We start from the raw sequence: 22,644 nt of genomic DNA, 5'->3' as shown, positions 1-22,644 counted from the left end.
TGGAATGGAGACGCAGGACAACTACTGCAACAGTGATGTAGAGATTTACCTGAAGGCCCTAAAATGCAGTGGGAAGCAACTAGGAGGGACAGAGGACAGGAGGACCACTTCTGCCACATCACTGCTTAAACCAGAGCAACACCCAAGGGCTGCTCCAGAGAAGCCGTGCCCTGCTCCGAAACTCCTGCACTGCTACTTAGGATGGACAAAAGTGGTCAGTGTGGGTGGGGTTTGGTGCCATTTCACACCTCCAGCACCTACAAGGCTCACAGGCTGGCACATCCCAGCAGAAGATCAAAGACCTATTCAGCTCACACCATCGAGCCCAAGACCCATGCACCCACCTGGATGCTTCCCTCATCATCTTCACAGATCCTTTCCTTCCCCACCATGGGTGGGCTGGGAGGGGGTGTAAGGAGGATTACCCATACAGATAGCCCCTAACAGCCCTGCCCAGGCATCAACATATAATAAACTGGTTATGGTTGCCAAAGAGCCAGCCAGGCTAGAGACATCCCAGCCTCGTTAGGCTTCCCCCAAAACATGGAAGAAGGAGGCAAAAGGAGGAATTGCCATGTTTTCAGCATTTCTGAACAAACAGCATTTCTGAACAAACTGCATTTCTTTGGAGACAGCAGAGCATGTGGCAGGCGGCCAGCTCCAGATTAGTTTGTTTTCCACCTGGTTTTCTGGGTCCAGGTGCAATCTTTCAGAGCAGAGAACCAGGGACTGGGGAAGAAAAACCCACGTCCAAAGGGGGAGTTTTCTAATCAGCCTCCCCCAGCTGCTCCCTCTCCCTGCCCCAGCAGCAAGGACCAGCCCCAACAAGCCGAGCGATACCAAGACACCTCACCATCCAGGCTGCTGCTCACAAGATTCAGGCTGTGGCAAAATGAAAGGTAAGTGGATTGCGTCCTGCCTCCAGCCCCTGAGCAATTAAGAGATTAATGCAGCCCTTTAAAATGCAGTGATGTGTAGATTTTTAGAGGATTTCACTTTCCAACCTCAAAGGCCTGGGGGGAGGGAGAAGAAAAACAATACCTTTTTCTTTACATTGTCAAGTATCAAAAGGTTAACCTGCATTTGGTAAACACTCGCTCCACCCCCTTCAAATAGGTTAAAGAACAATTACCTCTCCATTTACTAGTAGGTAAACTGAGGCACATATCTTAATTGAGTTTATCAAAGTTAGGGAAAACCTTTGTGGCAGAGGGACATATAGAAACCCCATCTTTAACATCACTTTATCCCAACCATTTGGCAGCACAGCTGCACAAATGATGGCTGAAGGAGCTGGCACCAGCGGCCATTAGTGCTCTTCCAGCCCTGGTTTGCACAGACCCATTACGGGCACCTTACCACCAGATCCGTGAGACTGCATTGCCAGGTAGGAATCGTACATGTCCTTCCTCAAGAAGTTAATAAAGCCGGTCTTCCTGGCAAACCTGCAGACAAAAGCCTGCTCGTAGAGGCAGTTGAGGAGAAAGCAGCCCTGGATGCGGTCTTCCTCTGTGCCTGGGACCTGCTCCACCAGAGCCAGGTTACAAGCAGGGTCCTTACAGCAGGCTCTCATGCACTCCCTGCTCCGATGGACCATGGGGGATGACAAGAAGGTGGCTCCATTCTGGACAGAGGCATCTGTATCCAGCACCCAATCTGGCATCCCTGCCGTAAAGTCCTCGAGGCACATCTCACCGAAGGGTTTTTCCTCCTGCCCTTCGCCGAAGTCCACCGCCAGCACCAAGCAGACCCAGAGTACAAACCATGGACCTGGACTCCCTCTGGCCATCTTGGCGTCCCGATCCTCACCGCCTTGAGACCTAAATCCCTTTCCTAAAGGAAGGGAAAAGATAGATGAAGCTAGGAGGGATGGTGCCCAGGTGCATGCCACCCTGGGGCGAGCGGGGACCCGGAGCGTGGCCTCGGCCACGCTCCGGGTCCCCGCTCGCCCCTGGGTGGCCGATGTGTCCCCCTACCCTGCCACTCATCCCCAGGCGTGCACTCTCAGCACCCCACCTGGGAGGTCTCTGGTGAAACCGACGCTGGGAGCGGGGTGTCCCCCTCGTCCCCCCGCACCTTCACCCCTCAGGTGTGCCTTCAGCTGCGTCCAGCGGAGACAAAGGCACGGAGAGTGCAGGAAGTGAAAACCAACTCCCTGAGAGAGAGGAGGAAAAAAAAAAAATCAAGTCACTCCCCTGCATGCTGAATTGCGTAAGAGGAAGGGGAGGAGAGCTGGGCTGATACCATCTTCCACCCTTCTGGCGAAGGGAGCAAAGGCTCCCTCCCTGTGGGAGCCCAATGCGGTACTCTCTGCTCACGCAGGTGCAAGGGCACCCACTCTGGATGAGCATCCCACCAGCTGGGTGCTCGCTGCATCCCCATGCTTAGGGTGTTTCGAAGGAACAGAAAGCCGGGGAGCGCACGGTCTGTGTCCTCTGGCAGTAGCCCTTGCGCTCTGGCGTGGCCAGGTGTGTGACACAGAACACGGAGCCCAGGTCTCACTAACCCGAATAAGTCAACCTTGCAGCTGCATCTGCAATGCCTGCTGCCATCACTGCTGCAAGTGGATTCATGCTCAGTGCAGGCATCTTGAAATCCTGAATTCCCTGCTCTTAGGACACAATATTCCTCTTGAGTGAAAGCACTTGGTAGCATGCCTGAAGGCTGCCCGCGTGGCAGGAGACCCGCCACCACAGCAGTGAAAACTTTTAGTAATCACCCCCCACTGATGAGCAACGTTTCACTACTCTCCTCAATTTCATATAGATCAGTCACAGTCCATTTACAGTGCCCTTGCCTTGCAAGACGGTGCTGTTGGGGGGCCACGGGAACACAAAGGCTGCCTGCCATAACTTCCATGTATTTTCTCCCTTCCTGCTTCTACTTGCAGATCCATGATCAAATTCCTCTGTTCAACAGATATACACCAGTGTCATCCACCCCCTCTGCCTGTAAACAGTCCTAAAGCCCCTGGGTAAACTGTTCTTATCTCTCTGTCATAGTCCTTAGGAAAACAGGGAGTGCTTGTAATTTGCTTGGACATCAATGAAATATTGCATCACTTAAAACAACAGCAGCAAATGTGAGATGGTATTGAGTGGCATACATTCGAAAAGAGATGGTGAGCAGCAGCTATGTATCGAACAGCAGCTGGCTTTGCGGGTTTGGGGACCGTTCTGGTGTCCAGTGTTTCAATTCTTGCTGCTTCTTTCTGTACCTCTGATCCAGCCTCATGTATCCTCATGAGTTTTATTGAGAGTCCTTAGAGACACGTCCCCCCTCCTGGCTGTCACAGACAAATACTATGGGAACATAATGTTGTCAGAATATTATCTTTCAATACCTCTCACGACTTTCTATGGCCTGATGCTGACATTTGTGTATAGTACTGACTTCTCTTTGGAAAAGGGAATTGCTTTGATCTGGTTATGGTAGGGTATAAAAAAAAATATAGGCAAAACCATGAAAATAGATGGTAGGGCAGCAGGAAACATGCATGCCTGCAGAGCAGAGAGATGTTTATTTTCCTTATTGGCTATATGAATCTTTGTCAGAAGAAGCGTGGGTGTCTCCCGCTCCACACTCAGACCCCATCTTTATACCTGGTCTTTAGGACCCACCTACAGAGTCTGCAAGCGGTAAAGGGAGAGCTGACCTTGCTGTCCTGCACATCTTCCAAATACATGCAGGAGAAATAAAAATGACAACAAGGTTGTTTCTTTCTTTTATTCTGCACTGCCTGAGGCACTCTGCTGGGGGCTTTCTCTTGTATTTAATCTGGAGGAGACTTTTTCCTGGATAAATATTTAAGGCCTTTGGTCTGGAGCCAGGTGAGACTCAGTGCAGTTCCCTGACACAGGAGCGTGCTGCTCAGGGAGCAGTTGGCCCCGTCCCCTTTGCAAACCAGCGACCGTGCTTGGGTATCCGCACTGGCAGAACTGCCCCTAAACAGTCTGGTTTGGTATTTTTGTCTAACTGGCAATAATCCCATCTACCTCAGCAGTAGTGTTGTGTTACAAAAAATCTCTGTCAAGGGTTTCCTGCAAACCTGAAGGACATGACGTCTCTTCTGCTTGTGCCAGGCAACATAACTCCTACAAATGCAGAGCTGGGAGGAATCCTTGATTGGCATCTCTAGCCCCTTTTTGGTTTTGGTTTGGGTTTTTTGTTTGTTTGGTTTTTTTTAAATTGTTCATGAAGGGATGAGCCCCTTCATAAGCTGATCAAGCCTAGCCTTTCGAGTTGGGGGTTTTAATAGCTTTTGCTCTCAGCAGAAGGCTGTGTTAATGTCCTGCTGCAAGGTTTTCTGCTGCTCACCCTAAATGTATTTGTAGTTACTTTATATTCAGTTTTCTCATGCAGTATTGTCCTTTCATTTCAAAATCTTCTCTCCTTTAGTCTTCTTCAGCTGTATTTATTTTAGTGAAATCATATCCTAACTCAGTCTTCGGTTTGATAGTGCAAGCAAGCCATGATCTTTCAATCATCTTTTATGGTAGAGTCTCCATTTCCCCTCTGTTATCCTAATGGCCTTTCTTCTGCATGTTTTCCAGTTTCTGGAAATATGTTACTGAATACATCTTGGGATCATATTACTATCATTCATAGGCTCACTGCAGAGCCATCTTATGAATAGTATATGTTTTATGGATCTTGGTTTTGTTCTCTCTGCCATTCAGCTAGATTTTTTTGTGACAATTTCCTAAGTATGTGATCTTACTTTTTATATTCTCTATATTCTTAAATTTGACCCATGTTTTTCCGCTTAGCAGATGGGTCTGGCTTGTTTATTTGACCTTTAAAAATCACAGTTTTGGTCCTCCACTGTAGGAGGGATGTATCCCACCTCTGTGCCAGTAGCACAGTTTCTAAATATGCCTTGTCTCTTCTGGAGAGGTTCAGTAATTAAAATTTTAATTGAGATTAGTCCCAAGACTTCTACTAGGAACCTCTCTCTCCTGCAGCAGCTTTCCTCCAACTCAGTAACTTACTTGTTGCTCTCCTAACCTAGAAATCCCATCGCAGCCCTCATCTTTTGCCAAACGAATAATTTCCCACTACTTCAGCTGAGCTGTGTGTTATTAATATTAGCGTGAAGGGAAAGTAGGGTGTGTAATTTTTATGACTTGGGAGTGTTTTTAAGGGGTCCTGAAGCAGTGAGTCATCGTTAACTTTGTCTTTAAGAAGTGCCTGCTCTCAGTCTGGCAATAACTACTTAGGAAATGACTCAGGGTGGGTAAACAGCACCATAGTTTAATATTTGACTAAGATTACAAGAGCTCATAGACACGCATGGCTTGTAACAAACTCAGTGCAGGAGCCTGCGCCACCAGCCTTCTTGTGATTGCTATGGAGACCCCAGCACCCGTCGGCCGGTGGATGCCCACCTTCCAGAAGGAAGTGACCCCAACAGGCAGAAAAATAAGGAAGGCTTTGTTGAGGTCCCCTTTGCCCCACCGTGCAGCCCAGCTCCATGCATCACCGTCCAATGACTTCCTGACAGCAGCTCGTCCCACCGGCTGCTGCAGATGAATCCATTCTGCTGCGCTTTACCTGGGAACCGCTCCATGTGTAATTAACGCTTGGAAGACAGGTTTGCTTACTTGCTTGTTTTGCCGTATTTGCCTCAGGTTAAACCTCCTGGTGTGGTTTAGGGGTGAGACCCGGATGCAAGTGACGGCACAAAGATGCGGCAAAGGAAGGAGACAGGGAGGGACCTCATCGAGCCGTGACTAACCACTGGTGCTGTGGAACGAATCAAGGGAAAGGATGACAGGGTGCTGAGTCCTCCTGAGAGCCGTTCCCATTGCATCGGGGGTAGCTTTGGGGAAGGGAGTTACAATGAGGGTGTATTGTTTCTTTGGGGAAGTTCTTGTCTACAGTCCTGCATTGCACTGGCTTTTATTTTAATGTTGCTGGTCAAGGTAAACCCTTAAGGGCAGGAGCACTGGGAAAGGAAGAATGGAAAATAGTGTTGAGACTAGTTACACCAAGAAAGCATCTGCATTTTTGTCTTGTCTACGCTAGGCTTTTACAGGGAGATAGGTATGGAAATGTGAAGCAAAGAACCTTCAATTTGCAGGAATTAGAATAAACTTAATATTTCCCACTGAAGTCACCATAGGCAACCTGAGCTGTTCTTTACAGCACCTGTGAGTGGAACAGGATCGGCTGTGGGGTTCCCCACGGCCTCTCCTTCTCCATCACATCCTACAGTGTCTGCATCCCTGGGAACCTCCCGACTTTCAACACCTTCAGGCCAGCTGCCAGTGCCTCCCATGAAAGGCTGCTCTCCCCTGTGTTTGTAGATGGCGATTTCCCTGCAGGTGTCAGCAGAACAGTCCCTGCAGGTGTAATTGCACCCTTTCAAGTGCATTGGGTCACAACAAACTTCTTGGTGCAAGAACTATACAGATGGCCTCTGCAAGCCTGAAACGTTGAAAGCAAGCTGGAAAACAAGGAAGATCCCCTTCATCTATTCAGCCAGTGTCCTGTCTCCAACTCTGCCATTCAAGGACTTGCTGAAACCTCTGCCACATGAAAACACTGATAATGCTTTCAGTGCTGCAGGCCTCTTTCTGTAGGGAAACAGCAAAGCAATACAAGAGGGAGGGCAACAAAACAACATGGGCAGGTTTTCAAAGATCCCCAAATACTCCATTTAGCATCTAATACATGTTGTCAGCTTCACCTAAGTATTCGGGGGGGGGGGGGGGCAGGCTTCCTCCTCAGTGGAGATGCTTACTCGTCCCACTACCTATGAGATGTCTGAGGATGGACACAGATAAGCAGAATTAATTGCCTAAATAAGGAGAGAGTCCAGGGTTTGCTATTCCTCTGGTGTGCCAAAACAGTAAGTACAACTATTTTTCATTTACCCTTCTCAGCTGCTGCTGAGCCATTAGCCTTTGGGCTTCAGTTGACTGCCAGTAACAGCGGCAGGAGGGAGGGCGGGCGGGCAGGTAGGCTAGCTCGTCTGGCCTCTTACCTTTATTTCTGAGACCTGCCTGTTTTCTGAGGAGGTGCCAAATAGTGCAATTTTGGGTTGATCAGTCAAATACTAAGTTGGGAAATGTTTTCCTCTGTCTCTCGGCATTTCTTCCTTCTCACTGCCCTTTCATTGCCTTACGAAAGGCGAGACTATCAGGGGAGAGGAATGAGACTGATTACCAATCGCCTGACTAAAGAATATGTAGGCTCCTCTCTGCATGCTGGTGGGAAGGTAGCAGTACTGCTCTGGTGAGAGGTGGGGACGGTGTGAGCTGGAAACCTCTGGCTGCTTCCTTAAGTCTCCAGGAGTTGAAGGTGAGAGATGTGCTCTCCGTCTTTTGCTAGAGCTCTGGGGCAATGGTGCAGTCTTTTTGGTTTCCGTGCTCCTGTGGAGACACTGGAGGATGAGGGATGTGGATGATGGATGTCAAGATGCTGGGTGTACTGGGGTTGCTCACTCAGGGCTCTGGATTTTTTAGATCTCCAGCCCTGGCTACGTTTTCTGATCTACACAACTTTTTTCTGTGCCTGTTCCTGCTCACAGGAGGGTGCAGAACCTCTTTACCTTGTGGTGTCAACACAGTATTGATACAGTCACCTCTGTTGTCTTCCCTGGTTTAATTTGTGTTAGCTATCACATTTGCAGCCACAGGGAAAGTGATTATTTTCTAAAACAGGTGGAGAGTGGCTTCTGGCTGTCTTGAAGGGAAACGTTCCTTTCCAAGCTGGGACTCAAGGGAAAGGGGACGACCTGGTTCTCTGGAAAGATGAGCTGAGGCCCTGCTGAATTATTGAGCACGCACCACAGTCGTCAGCTCAGAGAGAAAGAGAAGCACCAGCTTAGGTCACAGATGTGGGATGGAGGTTATTAGCTTCAAGAACAGAGGAGCGTAACCGGATCTGCTTCATGCACTTGGTTGCTCTGCTGCCTGGATCAGCGTCACAGCTGCTTGGCACTACGACGCAGATGCTCAGCTTGGTTTGGTGGCCCTCTCTGGGGCCGTAAACAGTCACAAAAGCCCAGCTCCACAGTATCGAATCCCTCCCCTCCTTTCAGAGGCAAAACTTCACTCTTAGGGCAGGCCTGGAGGAGCAGCAACCCCAAGTCACACACATGGAAACTGAGGCGCAGTGTTTCAGTCTAACACTCAAATGCGTTGGCCACGTTTAAACCCCCTTTATACACCTACGTAAATGATAAGCAGATTTGCAGAGGACATGATCACCAGCAACTGCAGCAGGAGGTCCATTGGAGCTTAGGAGTGCACAGCTCTTGTAAAAAAACAGGTTGTCTGATTAGATGACTTAGTTGCCCAAGGATGTGTGTTCACTTCTAGTATGTGTTCACTTCAAGTATGTGTGTTCACTTCTAAAATTTTGGTCCAGGTTGTATGCCCAAGGCTATAAGGAGAGATAACTAGGTTGAAAATAAGATATCATCTCCCAGCCATGCCTGAGATCTCTGACACCCCCCCCGCTGTGCATGTCCAAACAAAACAGTGAACGTCCTTCTGTCCCTTTGGCCACCTGAATCTGCTGTGATGCGAGGAAAGAACAGGATGGGGTGCAGCACCGTGAAGAGAGTCATGCAGCTGCTTCTTGTTTGGTGGCAGCTGGCACTTACCAGCACTGGCAGGTGGCTGGTGCACCTGTAGGAGATGCTGCCTCGTTCAAAGGGGACAATATCACTTACCCTGTATGAGGCGCCCAATCCTGTGCCTGCAGGAACTTCTACCACACCCTCATGGGGTGATCTTGTACACAGTCTTTTTGCTTCTTCCTCCTGATTTAATGATAGATTAAAATAGTTTATTACTGGATGAGGCCTGCTTTATCTGTAAACGTTTATTTCTATATTGCCACCTTCTCATTACAAAGAATTCACGACTAAGCTCATACAAGCCAAAGCAGTATGATGAACATCCTGTAATCTGGCTCATTTTGGCTTACAGCTTTCCTGAGAGGCCCTCTGACATCCCCCACTGAATGTCTTATTCCGTTGCAGGGTGACACTGATAGAGCAGCACAAGGGCACCAGGTCTGCTTATTACTTTGTCGATAGAGTCTGGATGGTGGGGTGAGTCTGCCTGTGGACCTTTGCAGATGTGGTATCTCAGGGCATTGCTCACGCTCAAGTGATCTTCCAAGTCCACAGCAGCTCAAGCTGTTTAAAGAGCCATTAGGGCAGGTTATATTCCCCTTTCCCTCTTCCTCACACCTATTCTGTGACTTCTGGATCCTGTGCTTCATGAATTCAACTATGCTGGCAGACAGGGCAACCCCATCTTTCATGTAGACTTGAACTGAACTGCTCAATGAAGAGCACCAGAGTCAGCACAGGGGATGGAGAAAGGGGGCAACTTCCCTGCCAGCCCTTCAGCTGCTGCAAATTTTTTTATTTACTCAGGGATGCCAGGTGACTTCTCTTGTAAGTCTGGTCCTCTTTCTCTGATCTTAATGCCAGCCTGTCTGGAGTTCCTCGGGACCAAAGAAAATACAGGTTGTTTTCCTCTGTTAAATATCAGTCCTTGAACACCAAAATAGAGCACTTCTATTTGGAGGTAGGAACTTGACACCTGGCAGCATGTGTCCTTTGGTCCAGAGTTACCTTGTGAAAATCTGCTCATGTCGGGCCAGCATGTTAGCCTTTGAAAAGTCAGTAGTTGTAAACGCATTAGAGGATGTTCAATGGGTTTTGCAAGGTTTCTAACAGTTAAGAATCTCTGAAGAATCTGCACTTACTGAGTATGCTCTGAGCCTCTCAATACAGATTTTTCTGGGAAATTTTGGTCTAAATAAGACAGTTTTAGGAATGAGATTAGGGGGAGGATACAGCCAAGCAGTAAGGAAAAATGAGTAAAGCTGCTTAAATTAAATAGCTGACAGCTGTCTTCTGAATAGAAATTTTAAGCTGTCTGAAAAGCAGAGGAGATGATATCAGTTTCAGGTGTACTTTAATACTTTATCCCTCACTGATGTGGAAGCAAGTTTCAGGATCAGCATTTTGTGGAATTTTCGGTCAGAAAAGGCTTTTATTTTTTTGCTCAAATTCAGGATGAAAAGAAGGGCTGGAATGGCCCTGCCCATTTTTCTGTCACCCTGTGTACCAGATGTTGCTGGCTGGCTGTACCACCATTCCTCGGGGCACAGGAATGTGGCTTTGGCAGGGGGACTGGGTATGACTTCCAGAGGAGACCAGCCCCCCTGCAGGCTGCCCCATGCTGCCCAGCAGCAGCTATCAGTGGGAGAAGCATTGATTGCTTTCCCTTTGGTTTATCTAGCTCTTGGTCTCCAAACTGGAAGTACCTTGGCTGCCAGGAGCAGCGGAGACTTACTTACTTTTTCCACATAAATCATGAGACTGGAGTTGTTGGATCTGCTTCATGATGGAGGGTCTCAGCTGGTTTGTCCGTTTGATAGGGCAGCTCCCTGGGCAGGTCGTCGAGGGGCTCTGGGAACAGATGAATAAAGAGGTGTGATACAGCGTCTAGACAGAACGCCGGTGTTCCAGTGCCCGGGCGCCCCATAAACACAGCCAGCCTGATTTCTGTTCTTCTGAACAGCGCTGCTCACGCACATCCTTATAAAATGGCGTAGGGCAATAATGCTGCAGACCTTTAACCTGTCTTCCAGTAAGAAAGAGATTGTAAATGAAGCAATGATAATATATAGTATGATAGCAATTTATGATGCTTCAGCACGTGAATATTTTTCTATGGAAGGAGACAATGCTATATCCCTAGACAGGCCTTCCCCTGCAGTGTCATCATGTCAAATACTGTAGGGTTTTTTTTTTTAATATGAGCACCGATATTTTGTTTTATCTCAGAAGTGCCTTGCTCAAATGATCTCAAATTCAGGCCACTGGGATTTCTACAGAAACTTTTGAGAAAGCTGGAATAAATTTACAGATTGTAGAACAATGTAAAATGGGACTGCTGAGTCCAAGTTTGGCTTGCGGTGTCCCTGACCTAGTATTCCCACTCTTGTAAAATAGTGGGTGTAGCCACCTGACTCCAGACCACTTCTTATCTGTGCTGGGGCCAGTGCTTTAGCCGGAAAATGCCATTTCAATGGGAGCTAAACCCTGTAGCTGCAGGCAAAGTAGTTTACAGAGGCTCTTGGAGCTTGAACACAGCAGGATTCAATGCATTATGTATGGATCAGCCCTCTGGAATTGCACATTCACTTAAGTTATGCCTGTAGGAAAAGTCATTTTAAACTTCCTTCTTCCCCACCTCTTAGAGCTGACTTGCGTTAAATATTAACAAACTTGGTTCATCAATTCCCTGGTTCTCTTGGCTTCTTTTAACAACAGATGTTATTACAACAACTCCTCTGCCTGCCTTCCTGCTCCCGTCAGCACAGCCAATGGTGAAACCCAAGAATCTGCTGCTGTAACTCTGCCTGCAGAGCCTGGCTGCTGCCCCCGGCCCTGTGGTCTCCCCCGCCTCCCTCCCTGGGATCACCAATGCTGCCTGCCCTTGGTGTCTGTGAGCAGCCTGTGCTGTGAGCCGCTGGTTGCAGAGAGGCCTTGGTTAAAGGAGATCGAGAAAAGGAGTGAGGGAGGCCGCGGGAAGTCGAGTTCCTGCGTTCCTGCTGTCGGAGGAGGAGGAAGCGGTGACCATGGCCAGCAACTCCAGCACGCTGCCCCGGGTGACTTTCCAGACGCCAGAGAAACCGGGGGAGGAATCATCACACAGGAAACTGGGCAAGTTAACCATCAAGTACAACCGCAAAGACCTACAGCGCTGGCTAGACCTGGAGGAATGGATCAACACCCAGCTGCAGGAGCTGTACCAATGCCGGGTGAGTAGCTGGGGCAAATCAGCCCCTCACTCGTCAGGTGAGTGGGACTAGAGGCCCTGTGTGCTGGGACAGAAGTTTGCGTGCTCTGTCTTACTGGAAATAGCTTCTCATCTTCATTAGGTATCTTATTGCCACCTGCTACAGCACTCTCTGACTGGTGTGTCTGCAGTCCGAGAATCTTGCACCAATATAATCCAGCTCGCTTTACACTGCCTGGTCTTGCAGCTGCTGAGGGGGTGTAGCTATTGCTCAGCACGAGTAGCAGAACCTAGAGAGATGTACAAACCCAGGATGCTGCTTGTTGCTGAGCTCCATGCGGTGAGCGGCTTTGCTGCAAGCAGTATCTAAGCTAGCTGGGTGAGAGTTATCGGTGTATCCTTGTTCCTTTGGGTCACAACAGTGTAGCTATAGCTGCTGTTTGAATGAGACTACTCCAGATAATGCTGTTATCTGTAGCTGCAGAGTCTGGACACACTACTGGCAGCAGGGCAAGAAAGAAAAAAACAAAAAACCCATGCTCAAATGTAGAGATCGTATGCCTTCACCTTCACAAATCCCCAGAGCTGTCGTCTTTGCCTGAGATTCCCTTTGCACCAGGAACAGTCCCTCCGAATTTCTTCCTGCCTGTCTGAGAGCTGTCCCACTAAGAAAGATCCTGGAGTGCCTAGGTCCAGTACCTGAATGGTACCGGTCTTTTCTTGAGCTGTTGCAGAGTACGTGACATTTTTTCTCTTCAGGGTGGTGTGACATTTAAGTCAAGTTCCAGCACTGGCTGAGTTCACTGAAATTTTAACCTGGTAGTATCGCTTCTATTCATATTTTGTACTTGGATGGATGGCACTTACACTGGGAGCTTTCAGAAGGGATAGTGCTTTTCCGTGTTTGAGAGAATTCTTTTGGATTGTGGTACAGGAAAAGATGAAAGGATTTCCCACATTGTATATCATGGTCTTAAACCCATTCAAATAGCTTGACAAAGGATTTTGCTTTTATCTGTAGGGCAATGCAGTAAGAGAACATAGCTTTCTTGACTCACAACCCAGTACATCTTCAATAGAAGACATAGATGGGTTTAACAAATTGTGTAAAACAGCTTATTCGTGTCCTGGATGGGGATGGGCTAAATGAACTGTCAAACCCTTTCTGCCCTGTTTTCTGTATTTGCACCCCAGCACAGCATTAAGCACCCATCTTCCACTCTAAGCATCAGCAGTTTCCAATTGCAATCAACAGTGGAAGTGGACATGTTAAACAGCCCAGGAGAGGTGATTTTTGTGCTATATGCCATGATGGTACAGAGAAGCTTTTGCCTGCCCGGGTTGATTTTCTGGGCCTGAGAGCCATAGAACGATGTCAGCTCCGTGGCTGAAGAGCCAAACTTCAGGAACTGTCTCTGAGGCTGTCTTTATTATTGTCATTGCCATTGTTGTTCATTATTATTATTATTATTATTGTAATTTTCTGTGTGACTTGTTTCCTATCTGATATTTGTAGGAATGTACCAGGTTCTCATGCCATGTTGGGAGAAAAAATAGTTAATTTCTGTTTTAATTTATGCCACGTGCAAAGAACATGCAGCAGAAAACAAATATGGAGGAAAAGGTCCTTCCTTCTGTCGCAAATGCACAGCTCCTCTGAAAATGAGTATATTACTGCTCCTGTTCTGTTAATTAACATTCTTAAACTTCCCAAACAATTTTATAGCTTGTTTAGTAAAAATGACAAAGGATGAAAGCTCATAATCTCTTCAAGACTTAATTGTGAATTTCCAGTTGTTTTCTATAGTTTATAAAACAATCGTAATAAATTCTCAGCTATATCTTAGGCCTCTTGATAATGCATGATGAAACATTATATAGTGCACACAGGAGCAGATGCTATCGCTAGATCTAGTCAGACAGGCAAAATTCAGCGTGCCTGCGAAGTGCTGGAGTGGCGGTCCTGGTGAGTGAAGGCTGTTCAAGAGAACAGCAGCAGTGAGAGTGTCGCTTGCCAACCGTGCCTGCACTGGCATTTAAGGGACTGTCCTTGGGGTTGGTGGCTCAGTTCAGAGAGCCCCGAGCCTGACTGTGGAGATTTGCCAGAGATGAGCAGGGAGAATGGCTGCTGCTTTGAGTAACAGAACGTCTTGCCCTTTGGGGAATTATTGTCGTTTTAAAGACAAGGTTTGGGTTTGGGTTTTTTTTGAGATAGACAAGAAGCACTTGGTACCACCAGTAACATGACCCAAGATGAGGCTCCCTGTGCGCTACTCTTACTTGCCCAAGTCTACAGATGTACACTTGTAAAGGTGTCAGAAAAACAAGTCGGGTTACGTTATCACTTCTGATTTTCTGAGAATTAGGAGCTGTTTACCATCATCAAAGTAGCTGCCCAAAGGGGATATTTTTTTCCCTACTGCAAAATCCCAGCAGGCACAAGTGAGAAAGCCAGACATGCCCTTACAGGAACAGATTGCCAGTGGATTGCCTTTGCTAGCACCCCTCCAGCACAACAGGTTTCCCAGCTTCCTGGTGTATTTGGGCCAGCCTAAGACATTTGCTACCAGGAACTAGAAAACATGATCCTGTGCCAGGTCAGAGACTGCTGATACAGTACAACAGGGGATTACACAGGATCTTTTCAAATAAATACATGTGCCACAGTAAATTACTTGCAATCACCCAGGTGTCCAGGAGGTCCTCCCGCTCTCCTCTGTGCATTGTGGCAAAACCCGTTAGCCCTGCTGGTCTGGGCTCCCTTGGATCCATCGACTTCCCTTACATTGTCTCTTTCTCAGCTTCTTCCTTTGCTCCCCCTGCCCTTGGCAGTGCAATGTTCCTCAATGTCTTGCAGAAACGCGTGTGACAGAGTCAGAATAAACAGCGCTGCAGATTCAAATGCCAGCAAGGTTAGTTCAAACATCGCCTCCTGATACAGATAATCTGAATGCTATGCTATTTACTGTCATGAGGCTTTTTTCAGCAAAACTAAGCGTCAGGAGACAATTTTGATTTTCAAGATGACTCCCTGCACATGGAAGCCAGAACACCATCCATACTAGGAGCAGAAAGCCATAGGCAGTTCCTACCCCGTCTCACCCTCCTGACCTATTTAGCTTCCTAGCTAGAGACAAAGTCAGGCTGGATCAAGACCTGTTGTCTAAACAGTCACAGGAAAACTATTACTTTTAAGAAGAAATGCTGTGTGGGTCACAGTACAATGTATTTAACTCTCTTTTATTACTTACCATTAAGCCAGCTGCATAGCAAAGCTGAACAAAGGTTTTCTCCTTCCTCTCTGGCTTGGTGTCAGAGACTGCTCAGAACAAGTTTCTTTTTTTCCTGTAAGTATTGCCTTTATTGTTTAATGTTTTACATACACATCCATAAATGCTACCCAGCAATCAAGTACTGCACTTTTTACTCAGTGTCCTTATTCTGCTGATTACTACGTTAAAATATCACTAGTGTTGTGTTGTCAAAGATTCATTTTGGAAATACATTGGAAACCACAGCCTGCTTTCCTTACAGTCTTGTAGAGACCTGTGGAGCTAAAACATGTCTGTGATCAAGTTTACAAATGTTTCCAACTAACACCCCCATGCATTACAAGATCATTACTCCAATCACCAAAGCTTGAGGTCTCTCTTACATTAAAGGAGACTATTATATCCCCCTCATGTCTGTCAGAGAAAGCTGGCAAAATATTGTTAGGCCTTTCAAAAACATAAGTGTTTTTCTCTCCATTACTGCAAGAAGTCTTAGTATAAATACCAACTATGTGAATGTATATAGCCTAAAATCTCCTTGTATTAGTTGTACCTCTCTAAGATTAAGCCTGCTGGATTTCTGCTTGGTGAATGCTTGTGCGCACTCTTCACAGATGAGGTTTGTCCCAGGCTGGCTTACGTTGCATTGCAGTTCGCAATTGCAGTTGGATATTCTTGAAAGGGTCTTCCCATGATGGATGACGATCTCTGAGCAGTGATATCAAGTGTTGAGGTAGGAAAAGATAAAGAATGTGTACATCAGGATGTGCGGCTGTAGCAGACACCACAGAGGGGCTAGAATCCATGCCTTCTTTATAAGAACCTCCTTATTTTGAGACAATTTGTATCTTGACCTCAACTTTGCAGCATAGTTTTATTGTAACTAGTTCCTTCTCAGCTGCTCAGTTCTTTAAAGATGGCCTCTAGAGTTCGTAGAAGTTTGAAGGTTTATTAACTGTGTATTTTAAATTTTTTTTCTTTTTAGCTAAGAGAGGAAACGGAGGCAGCAGCTCCTGAACCACAAATTGATCTTGAAGATCTCCTGGAGGTCCCTAATGAAGAACAGAAATTAAAACTCCAGGTCAGATAGAGGGACTTGGTGACTTTAAGTTAGGGACTTCCCTCATAAAGAGAAGTAGCATGGGGTACAGAACGTGTATACAGTGTTGCACCATGCTTCCCTGTGTCTTAGCCTGTCAAATGTAATAAGATTATATACCCTTTTTGTAGGGAGGGGAGAATAGGTCAGCTCATAAAATACTAAAATGAGTCCTCCTTGGTTTTTAGGAAATCCTCCATGAGTGCTCCAGCCCGACAGAGGTGAGTGAAGCACCATCAATATATATATGTTATACTGTGCTGTAAGAGTGTGTCTTTGCTGCTGCTTCGCTGAATAGCCAAGATATTACTGTGCCTAACATGACGCTGCAGATTTGTTTAATTCCCAATGGGAGGTGTTTGCCACTCTATTCTGCTGGGTTAGAAAAACACATGTAAATCTACAGGGGTGAGCTGAAGGCAGAGTAGTGGAGCAAATAAGGAATTACGCTTTACAACCAAAAAAAGTTCATTCCATGTTTTGGACATCCTAAGCTGACCAGGCTGAGTTGCTGTTTGGTCCTCGGTGTTGAAAAGCCATAGACAGTGAGTGGTACAGCTCACATATAACCATCTTGCACACTGTTAACTAAATGAATTCTTAGCTTAAACCACTCTAGTGTTATGAGTGACAAGAATGTAGGATGGCCCTCAGATTGGATTGGGCAGGTAATTATTGAGCAGTGGCCACCTGAGTTAGTTTTACACGTTTTTTTTTTCCCCATGTGAACTTTACAAGTACTGGATTTGAGTTCGAGAGTTAAAGAAATCCCACAAGCTGTCACAATGTCCAAAGGAGTGGAGCCCAATACTTTGCAGTGTAGTGCATGCACCACACAGCAATTGCCTTCGCTGCACTGCATACCTGTGCAAAATGGGGTCCTCCATCACTGCTTCAGTCACATGCATTGCATGTGAACATTGTGCTTGGACATCATTCATCAGTCTCCACATCTTGTCGAGCCTATGTAGCTGTACAGTGATGACCATACAGAAAATGAGGTGGATGCACAACTGTCACTGAAATTAAGCTCAGCTGTAGCAATCATTACAAATAGTCTCCTAGCAGGGGTTCAGCCAACAGGGCTGGCAATAGGGAAATAGTTTTCAGAGTATCTGAAGTTCAGATCTTGGGCAAGAACTCCACATTCCCAGAGAGACAGCTGAAAAGAGTTTGCTGTACTGATTCACGAGCCATGAAAGTGTCTTGCAGACAGCATGGCACCTGCTAACTACAAACAGATACTGCTGCCCCATTGGCAAAAATCTGCACTTTCACCATGGTGATCTTGAATGCAGTCCCCTTGAGAGATCACAGCAGCCTATTTGCAGAAAGCAGGCAGAGGAAAGAAACTGGTTTCCTCTGAAGGGACTGACTGAAAAGGTATGTAAGATCCTAGGCATTTACTTCCAGAGCATGCTGTGGCAGGCAACTTCTGATCACCCACGTAAGGAAGATGGGCTTCCACACAGCACAAATGGTAACGAGCTACAATACTTCCAGTGACCTTGCCTAATTACAAGGACATGTAGCTATCTCTTTGGGTGAAGAAAGGCTGCACACTCCTTTATGGTGATGTTACTTGTCATGTAGAGGGTAAAGTTTGCACTAGTTACATTGACTGCTGCTTGGAATAACCAGATGGTCCAGTTTAGTTCATAGTCCTTGGCTGTGTCAGCAAAGTAGTCGGGGTTTATCTCCATTAACTGCTCATCTATCTGCTCTGCCTATCCTCAACCCCTGCTTCAGGTTATCATTAGTCCTGTGTGTTTTGCTACACCTCTTCTCTGCCAGCCACTTCCTTGTAGAATTGGCACAGCTCTGAGATGGTTTGCAATCCACAACATGGAGCTTTACAGGTTCAACAAGAGGGACAGCTTGCTTTGCCCTAGATTGGGAGGGCAGCAGAAGTGGGCAGGAGGTTATGGTGGCAACAGGAAGCAGTGGAACCTAACAGAGGACAACAGCATCCTGAGGTCAGCTCAAGGTGGAAAAAGCAGGTATCTGGGTTGAAGAGGGGCAGGCTGCCTCCTGGGGAGAAAGTAAACATGGCTGCTCCAGAGGGAGACAGGGAAAAAGGAACTAGAGGAGCTTTTAGACCCTTCTTGTCCATCAAAAAAAGGTCTCCTTTCCTAAGCTAACAGATAGGTTTGCTCAATACATGTCAAAATTCTGGTTTCTGCTCAACATGAAGGCCAATGTGGGGAAAAATGCAAGCAACCTTTGGGCTGGCGAGCACTGGAATTAACATGACATCCTTCTTCAACCAATTCTCATTGTAGGACTTCATTACGGAATTGCTTAGTCGGTTGAAAGGTCTCCGGAGAGTCACCAGTCCTCAGAAGAAATGACCTTGCCCACATGGAACACCCGGCTTTGGTCACAAGGAAGCGTGTATCTTCCCCGCAAAAACCAGGATCAGCAACATCACTTCAGAATATGTTTAGGACTTACTGTTACTGAGAAACATCACCAAGGTTGTGAACTTTCTACCAGTGGTTTGAAGTCTCCACTCCTTCCAGATCTACACATACAGCAGGGGGCTAGATTGTACATTTTCCTGATTCTTAAAGGGCATGTTAACCTGGAGAACAGGACAAGATGTCCTTCCTTTAGTTTCTTCTGGGAATTTCCATGCTGGCTGAGAAGCACTGAATACAGTTCTCAAGAGCTCATCAAGACTTCTTTCTTTCCGTCCACTGCAAGGAAAACAAGGCATTAGTTATCACTCATTCATCAACATGGAAAATCAGTTACTGTTAAGCTGCACCCTGTTTCAGTCTGGCTGGGACCCAGCTGTGATCTCCTGCCTGTTACTGCTGTACCTGACTCTACAGCATTGCACATACTTTGTGAGTCTTATTAAGCCTCTGTTATTCATGAAGGTTGGACAGAAAATATACAGTAGGAAGGAAAGTGTTTGAGTGCATGTGGTCTGCTTAAGGGGAAGTTAGTGAAACAGCTGCTAAGGCTAGGGGAAGAGAGATTGCCTTTCCTTTTTGTGGAATTTAGGACTTAATGATTTAGAAGCATCTTCTAAAGGAGCAAGGTCTGGGAATGATTTTTCTCATCATTTAAAAAGATGTTGGAAAAATGCTTATTTTGTATATTAAAGCAGAGAAAAACAGCTGTGCACTGCTTGCTCTTTTTAGATGCTAAAAAAACTGAAATGAAAAAATACCAGCTCCCAATTTCCCTGCAGAGAGCATCTCGGACCGAGTCTTTTGCAGACAGGCAGGTCTCACAAATGAGAAGTGAAGTAGGACACATTGTCTTGCTGCACAAACTCTTCTGGCTACAACTAACGTGTGGCTGGAAAAATACAAAGGAAACTACATCCAGCCTCTCAGCAAGAGAGTTACTTGTCAGTAACTTGACACATGTGGCTAGGAAATAAGACAGCAAATGGAGGCTGATTGCTCAGGCAGAGCAGACTCTTACAGTTATGTCCTGCCCCTACGCTCTCATGCCTGCCACTCAAACACAAGAGATGAGTTGCTGAGTCACATCCAGAGGGGCTCCTATGTATCAGTATGTTCAAGGCTAGCTTATGAGTACAGGTTTTTGTCAGACAGGGACAGAAGGGGCCAACTCCGGAACAAAAGGGACATGCAAGTTAGCTAACAAAGACAAACAAGAACTCTTGGGCTGGACCAGTAATATCTTAAATACATTAGTCTTTTCATCTTTATCAGTAACAGGGTGACGACTATTACCTTTTGCTTCCCTCCTGTTTTCCAGCAGACGTGTCAGTGAACGAGCTGTGGGTTCTGCACATCTCTGAGATGACAAAATCCAAACTGCAGTAACAACTGTGATGTAAGGGCTTGCTTCCCTTCCCATGCTGTTCTTGTATGTGACAGCCTCGTGGACGTTAGCAAGCCATGCAGCTCGTACCTTGTCCTAAGGCTGCTCTAAGAGGCTCTAAGCCTCACCCGCTAGGTTGGAGAAATGCTCGCTCTTTATCGGGTCCATATATATCTATGGTAGCCCTAGGGACATGCCATTTTTGGCTTAGTAAGGGGCTAATAGGATATGCCTGCTCTCCTGAAATCTCAACTTCGTAAGTAAAATAACAACAACAAAATTAAATCCAGAGCTGCACTGGTTGTAGATCTGGCATTGCTCATGGATTGACATCTGCTAAGACTCAAGTACCACACTGCTTGAAAAAGGAGAGCAGCACACTGACAAAGAGCTCTGAGCACCGTTAAAAACACAGACTAGGTTCAAAGAGAAGTTCAGGTAGAAGATCAAAGATCTAGGTGGACAGGCCATGAGCTGGAGCTAAATAGAGTTTAACTAGAGCTGTAATTAGCTGCAGGACAGTAGTGCATAGGAGTCCAGATTAATTACGTACCCTACCAGGAGGCTATGTTTTATTCTGCTGTGCTGCAACAACACAAAGACCTGAGATGCCTCTTCTCTGGCCGAAGAGATAGATTTTTCTCCACCCTGGGCATTGTTCTGTATTCCCTCAATATGAAGTGATGCAAAGAGAATTTTTGTCTATCCTTTAAGGCAGACATTGTCAGAACCCAGGAAAAAGCAAGTTCTTGAAACACTGCTTGACAGAAATTGTCTTTATGCTTATTCTGCAAGTAGCAGACAAACTGCAGCCCCTATGATGTGCAGTTGGTTCTGATATATAAGGACATCACTACCACATAAGAGCGCTTCAAATGAGCACAGCGTGATCACGGGGAACAAAGCAATATGTGGCCAGTGCTACATGATTTCTCAGCTCACTGGTGCAAAAGAAAAAGCAACATAAGGCAATCAGACCAACTTATTTTTGTTTAGTTCTTAAAAGTAGTAAATCATACTTGCTTTTATTTACTTTTTGGCTGTTCTCAGCCTAGACCATAAGGATAGACTAAATTCCCCCCCCCCCCCCCCCAACCAGCTTCCAGTTAACTTTGCTGTATATCAGCACCATCACTAGCATAAGGCTGTAATGTTTGGTATGCAGATACTGTGTACTGTGCAAGAATGTTTCTTTCCAGGAACTTTGCCCTCTTGATTATACCAAGATAATTCAGAATGTATGAAAGTTCATGTGCTTTTCTAATTGAAGGTTTATAAAGGTACATAAAAAAAAGCTTTAATGCAATTTTCCCTTAGTTATGATCAACACTTAGATTGCTTTTAAAAATATTCTGGCTGCTACATTTGGACACATGACCGTGTTACAGCACTTGAGAAAATGTGCATGCTCATGAATGGCAGCAAATGCAAGTTAATGCAGTTTAACAAAGCTGAGACCTCTCTTTGTAAGCTAATCTAAGTTCAATCTTGTGTTATCATTATTTTGAATTCTTGTTGGAGTGGAGCCTACATTTGATAGCTCACATACAAAGCATTTTGAGAGGGAAAGAAAATCTTCTTGTGCCTTCATGGCATGCTACAAAGATGGAAGCAAAGCAGCTCATTCTGCTTCTTGAAGATACCAAGCTCTCTTTGGTCCTTGAATGGCTATGACTGAAGTTGATCTGGCCTGTCAGGAACTGATTGTTTACCAGTATCTTTACTTGTTTACCAGCACCTTTTCAAAGACAAGGACAGGGAGTAAGCAACACAGCTAAAAGTGCTCTGCCCACTTGAAGGTCACACAGCATTCCTCTTTCACAATGACAGATTCAGCTAGGTTTGCTTCCTACAGACAGCTGATCTAGATACCCCTTCTACCCTTCCTACATGGAGGTCACTGAGGCAACAGCTACAGTGGGAATGGCTTTTCAGGGGAAAGTGATTGGCCTGCCACTAAAATGGCCAATTACATGCAGAAAGCTCCACAGCCACAACAACGTCCATTAGTGGTGGAGGGAAAGCATCAGCATGTGTGTGTATGACTTGAAGAGACTCTTCAATGTATGACTAAGTTCTATTTCAGGTATTGGGTTGGGTGCGTTTCTGGATTCCTTGGGATGACCCCACAGAAACCAATCTGGGAAACTAAATAAAACTGCTTCCAGCTGTAGCCTGCTCCTTTACTACAGATGTGAACAGGGCAGGGCTTACAAGACACAGACAGCCTAACTGCACAAGGAGCTCAAAGTTTCATTGTGGCTAATGAAGCATTTAAATGTTGCAAGTAGTGCACCAGCTCATATTAAGATATTTAAAAAAAAAAAAAAAAAGCAGTGGTAAAGCAAGCATTGAAATGTCTACAAACTGCTTGGAAAGGACATAGGCTGAAGCCCAAAGGAGTGGATCAGTCTTAGAAGAGATATAAGAACAGGTATTTGCGTCTTCTCCTGTACATGCAAAACACAAAGGATTTAACTTAAGACAGAATTGGGCTGTCTTGCTATCAGACTAATTAGTCGGATCAAATAGCAATGAAAAAGTGTCATTCCTACAATAACACAAAGCCAGAACAGCATTTTGTTCTCATTTTTAAGACTGCAAGCTCCTCAGGGCAGTAACTCTCTACTTAAATTTTGTGTAACATAAGGCTCACTGTGAGCTCTTGCATCAGAAGAACTCAAGTAGT

At 46.0% G+C, this 22,644-nt stretch overlaps 3 protein-coding genes across 12 annotated transcripts in view; 1 reads left to right on the top strand and 2 right to left on the bottom strand.

The window, feature by feature from the left end:
- The window catches only part of SPINT1 (serine peptidase inhibitor, Kunitz type 1), a 32,960-nt gene extending 18,368 nt beyond the window's left edge, over nt 1-14,592 (bottom strand). The window contains exons 1-5 of one of the 6 annotated variants that reach the window (XM_087746217.1): nt 14,457-14,592; nt 10,330-10,441; nt 8,684-8,773; nt 2,017-2,155; nt 1,360-1,833 (exon numbers count right to left, since the gene is read on the bottom strand). In XM_087746217.1, the coding sequence (XP_087602343.1) occupies nt 1,360-1,833; nt 2,017-2,155; nt 8,684-8,773; nt 10,330-10,347 (721 nt within the window). In that variant the 5' untranslated portion in view covers nt 10,348-10,441; nt 14,457-14,592. Of the gene's footprint in view, nt 1-1,359; nt 1,834-2,016; nt 2,156-5,603; nt 8,392-8,683; nt 8,774-10,329; nt 10,442-14,452 lie in introns of those variants that run through there. The other 5 variants (XM_087746218.1, XM_087746220.1, XM_087746223.1 and 2 more) reach the window with 5 other exon arrangements.
- Nucleotides 787-18,564, top strand: PPP1R14D (protein phosphatase 1 regulatory inhibitor subunit 14D). 2 transcript variants are annotated; one of them, XM_087746228.1, is made up of 5 exons: nt 787-899; nt 11,309-11,799; nt 16,035-16,130; nt 16,337-16,369; nt 18,431-18,564. In XM_087746228.1, the coding sequence occupies exons 2-5, from the start codon at nt 11,617-11,619 to the stop codon at nt 18,497-18,499; spliced, it is 381 nt and encodes a 126-aa protein (XP_087602354.1). In that variant the 5' UTR covers nt 787-899; nt 11,309-11,616; the 3' UTR covers nt 18,500-18,564. The 2 variants fall into 2 exon arrangements, with proteins under 2 accessions (XP_087602354.1, XP_009472056.1); XM_009473781.2 differs by lacking the exon at nt 787-899 and adding an exon at nt 5,253-5,593.
- The window catches only part of ZFYVE19 (zinc finger FYVE-type containing 19), an 18,884-nt gene continuing 12,436 nt past the window's right edge, over nt 16,197-22,644 (bottom strand). Inside the window, exons 11-12 of one of the 4 annotated variants that reach the window (XR_015701918.1) lie at nt 18,603-18,847; nt 16,202-17,119 (exon numbers count right to left, since the gene is read on the bottom strand). Coding sequence is in view for 2 of the 4 variants with exons in the window: in XM_087746225.1 (XP_087602351.1) it covers nt 18,673-18,847 (175 nt within the window). In the remaining 2 variants the exon portion in view is untranslated. Of the gene's footprint in view, nt 18,848-22,644 lie in introns of all 4 variants that reach the window. The other 3 variants (XM_087746225.1, XM_087746224.1, XR_015701919.1) reach the window with 3 other exon arrangements.

Source organism: Nipponia nippon, unplaced genomic scaffold (genome assembly GCF_047370975.1).
Source record: "Nipponia nippon isolate SJK-2023a ecotype South Korea unplaced genomic scaffold, ASM4737097v1 scaffold_10, whole genome shotgun sequence".
NCBI lineage: Eukaryota > Metazoa > Chordata > Aves > Pelecaniformes > Threskiornithidae > Nipponia > Nipponia nippon.
This window is presented reverse-complemented; position numbering and strand designations above follow the sequence as displayed.

Bases quoted from the DNA above. Each gene is read 5' to 3' on its own strand.
- PPP1R14D (XM_087746228.1), top strand. From the start codon at position 11,617: ATGGCCAGCAACTCCAGCACGCTGCCCCGGGTGACTTTCCAGACGCCA. The intron at 11,800-16,034 runs GTGAGTAGCTGG...TTTTCTTTTTAG, and splicing joins AGGAGCTGTACCAATGCCGG to CTAAGAGAGGAAACGGAGGC. The intron at 16,131-16,336 runs GTCAGATAGAGG...CTTGGTTTTTAG, and splicing joins AACAGAAATTAAAACTCCAG to GAAATCCTCCATGAGTGCTC.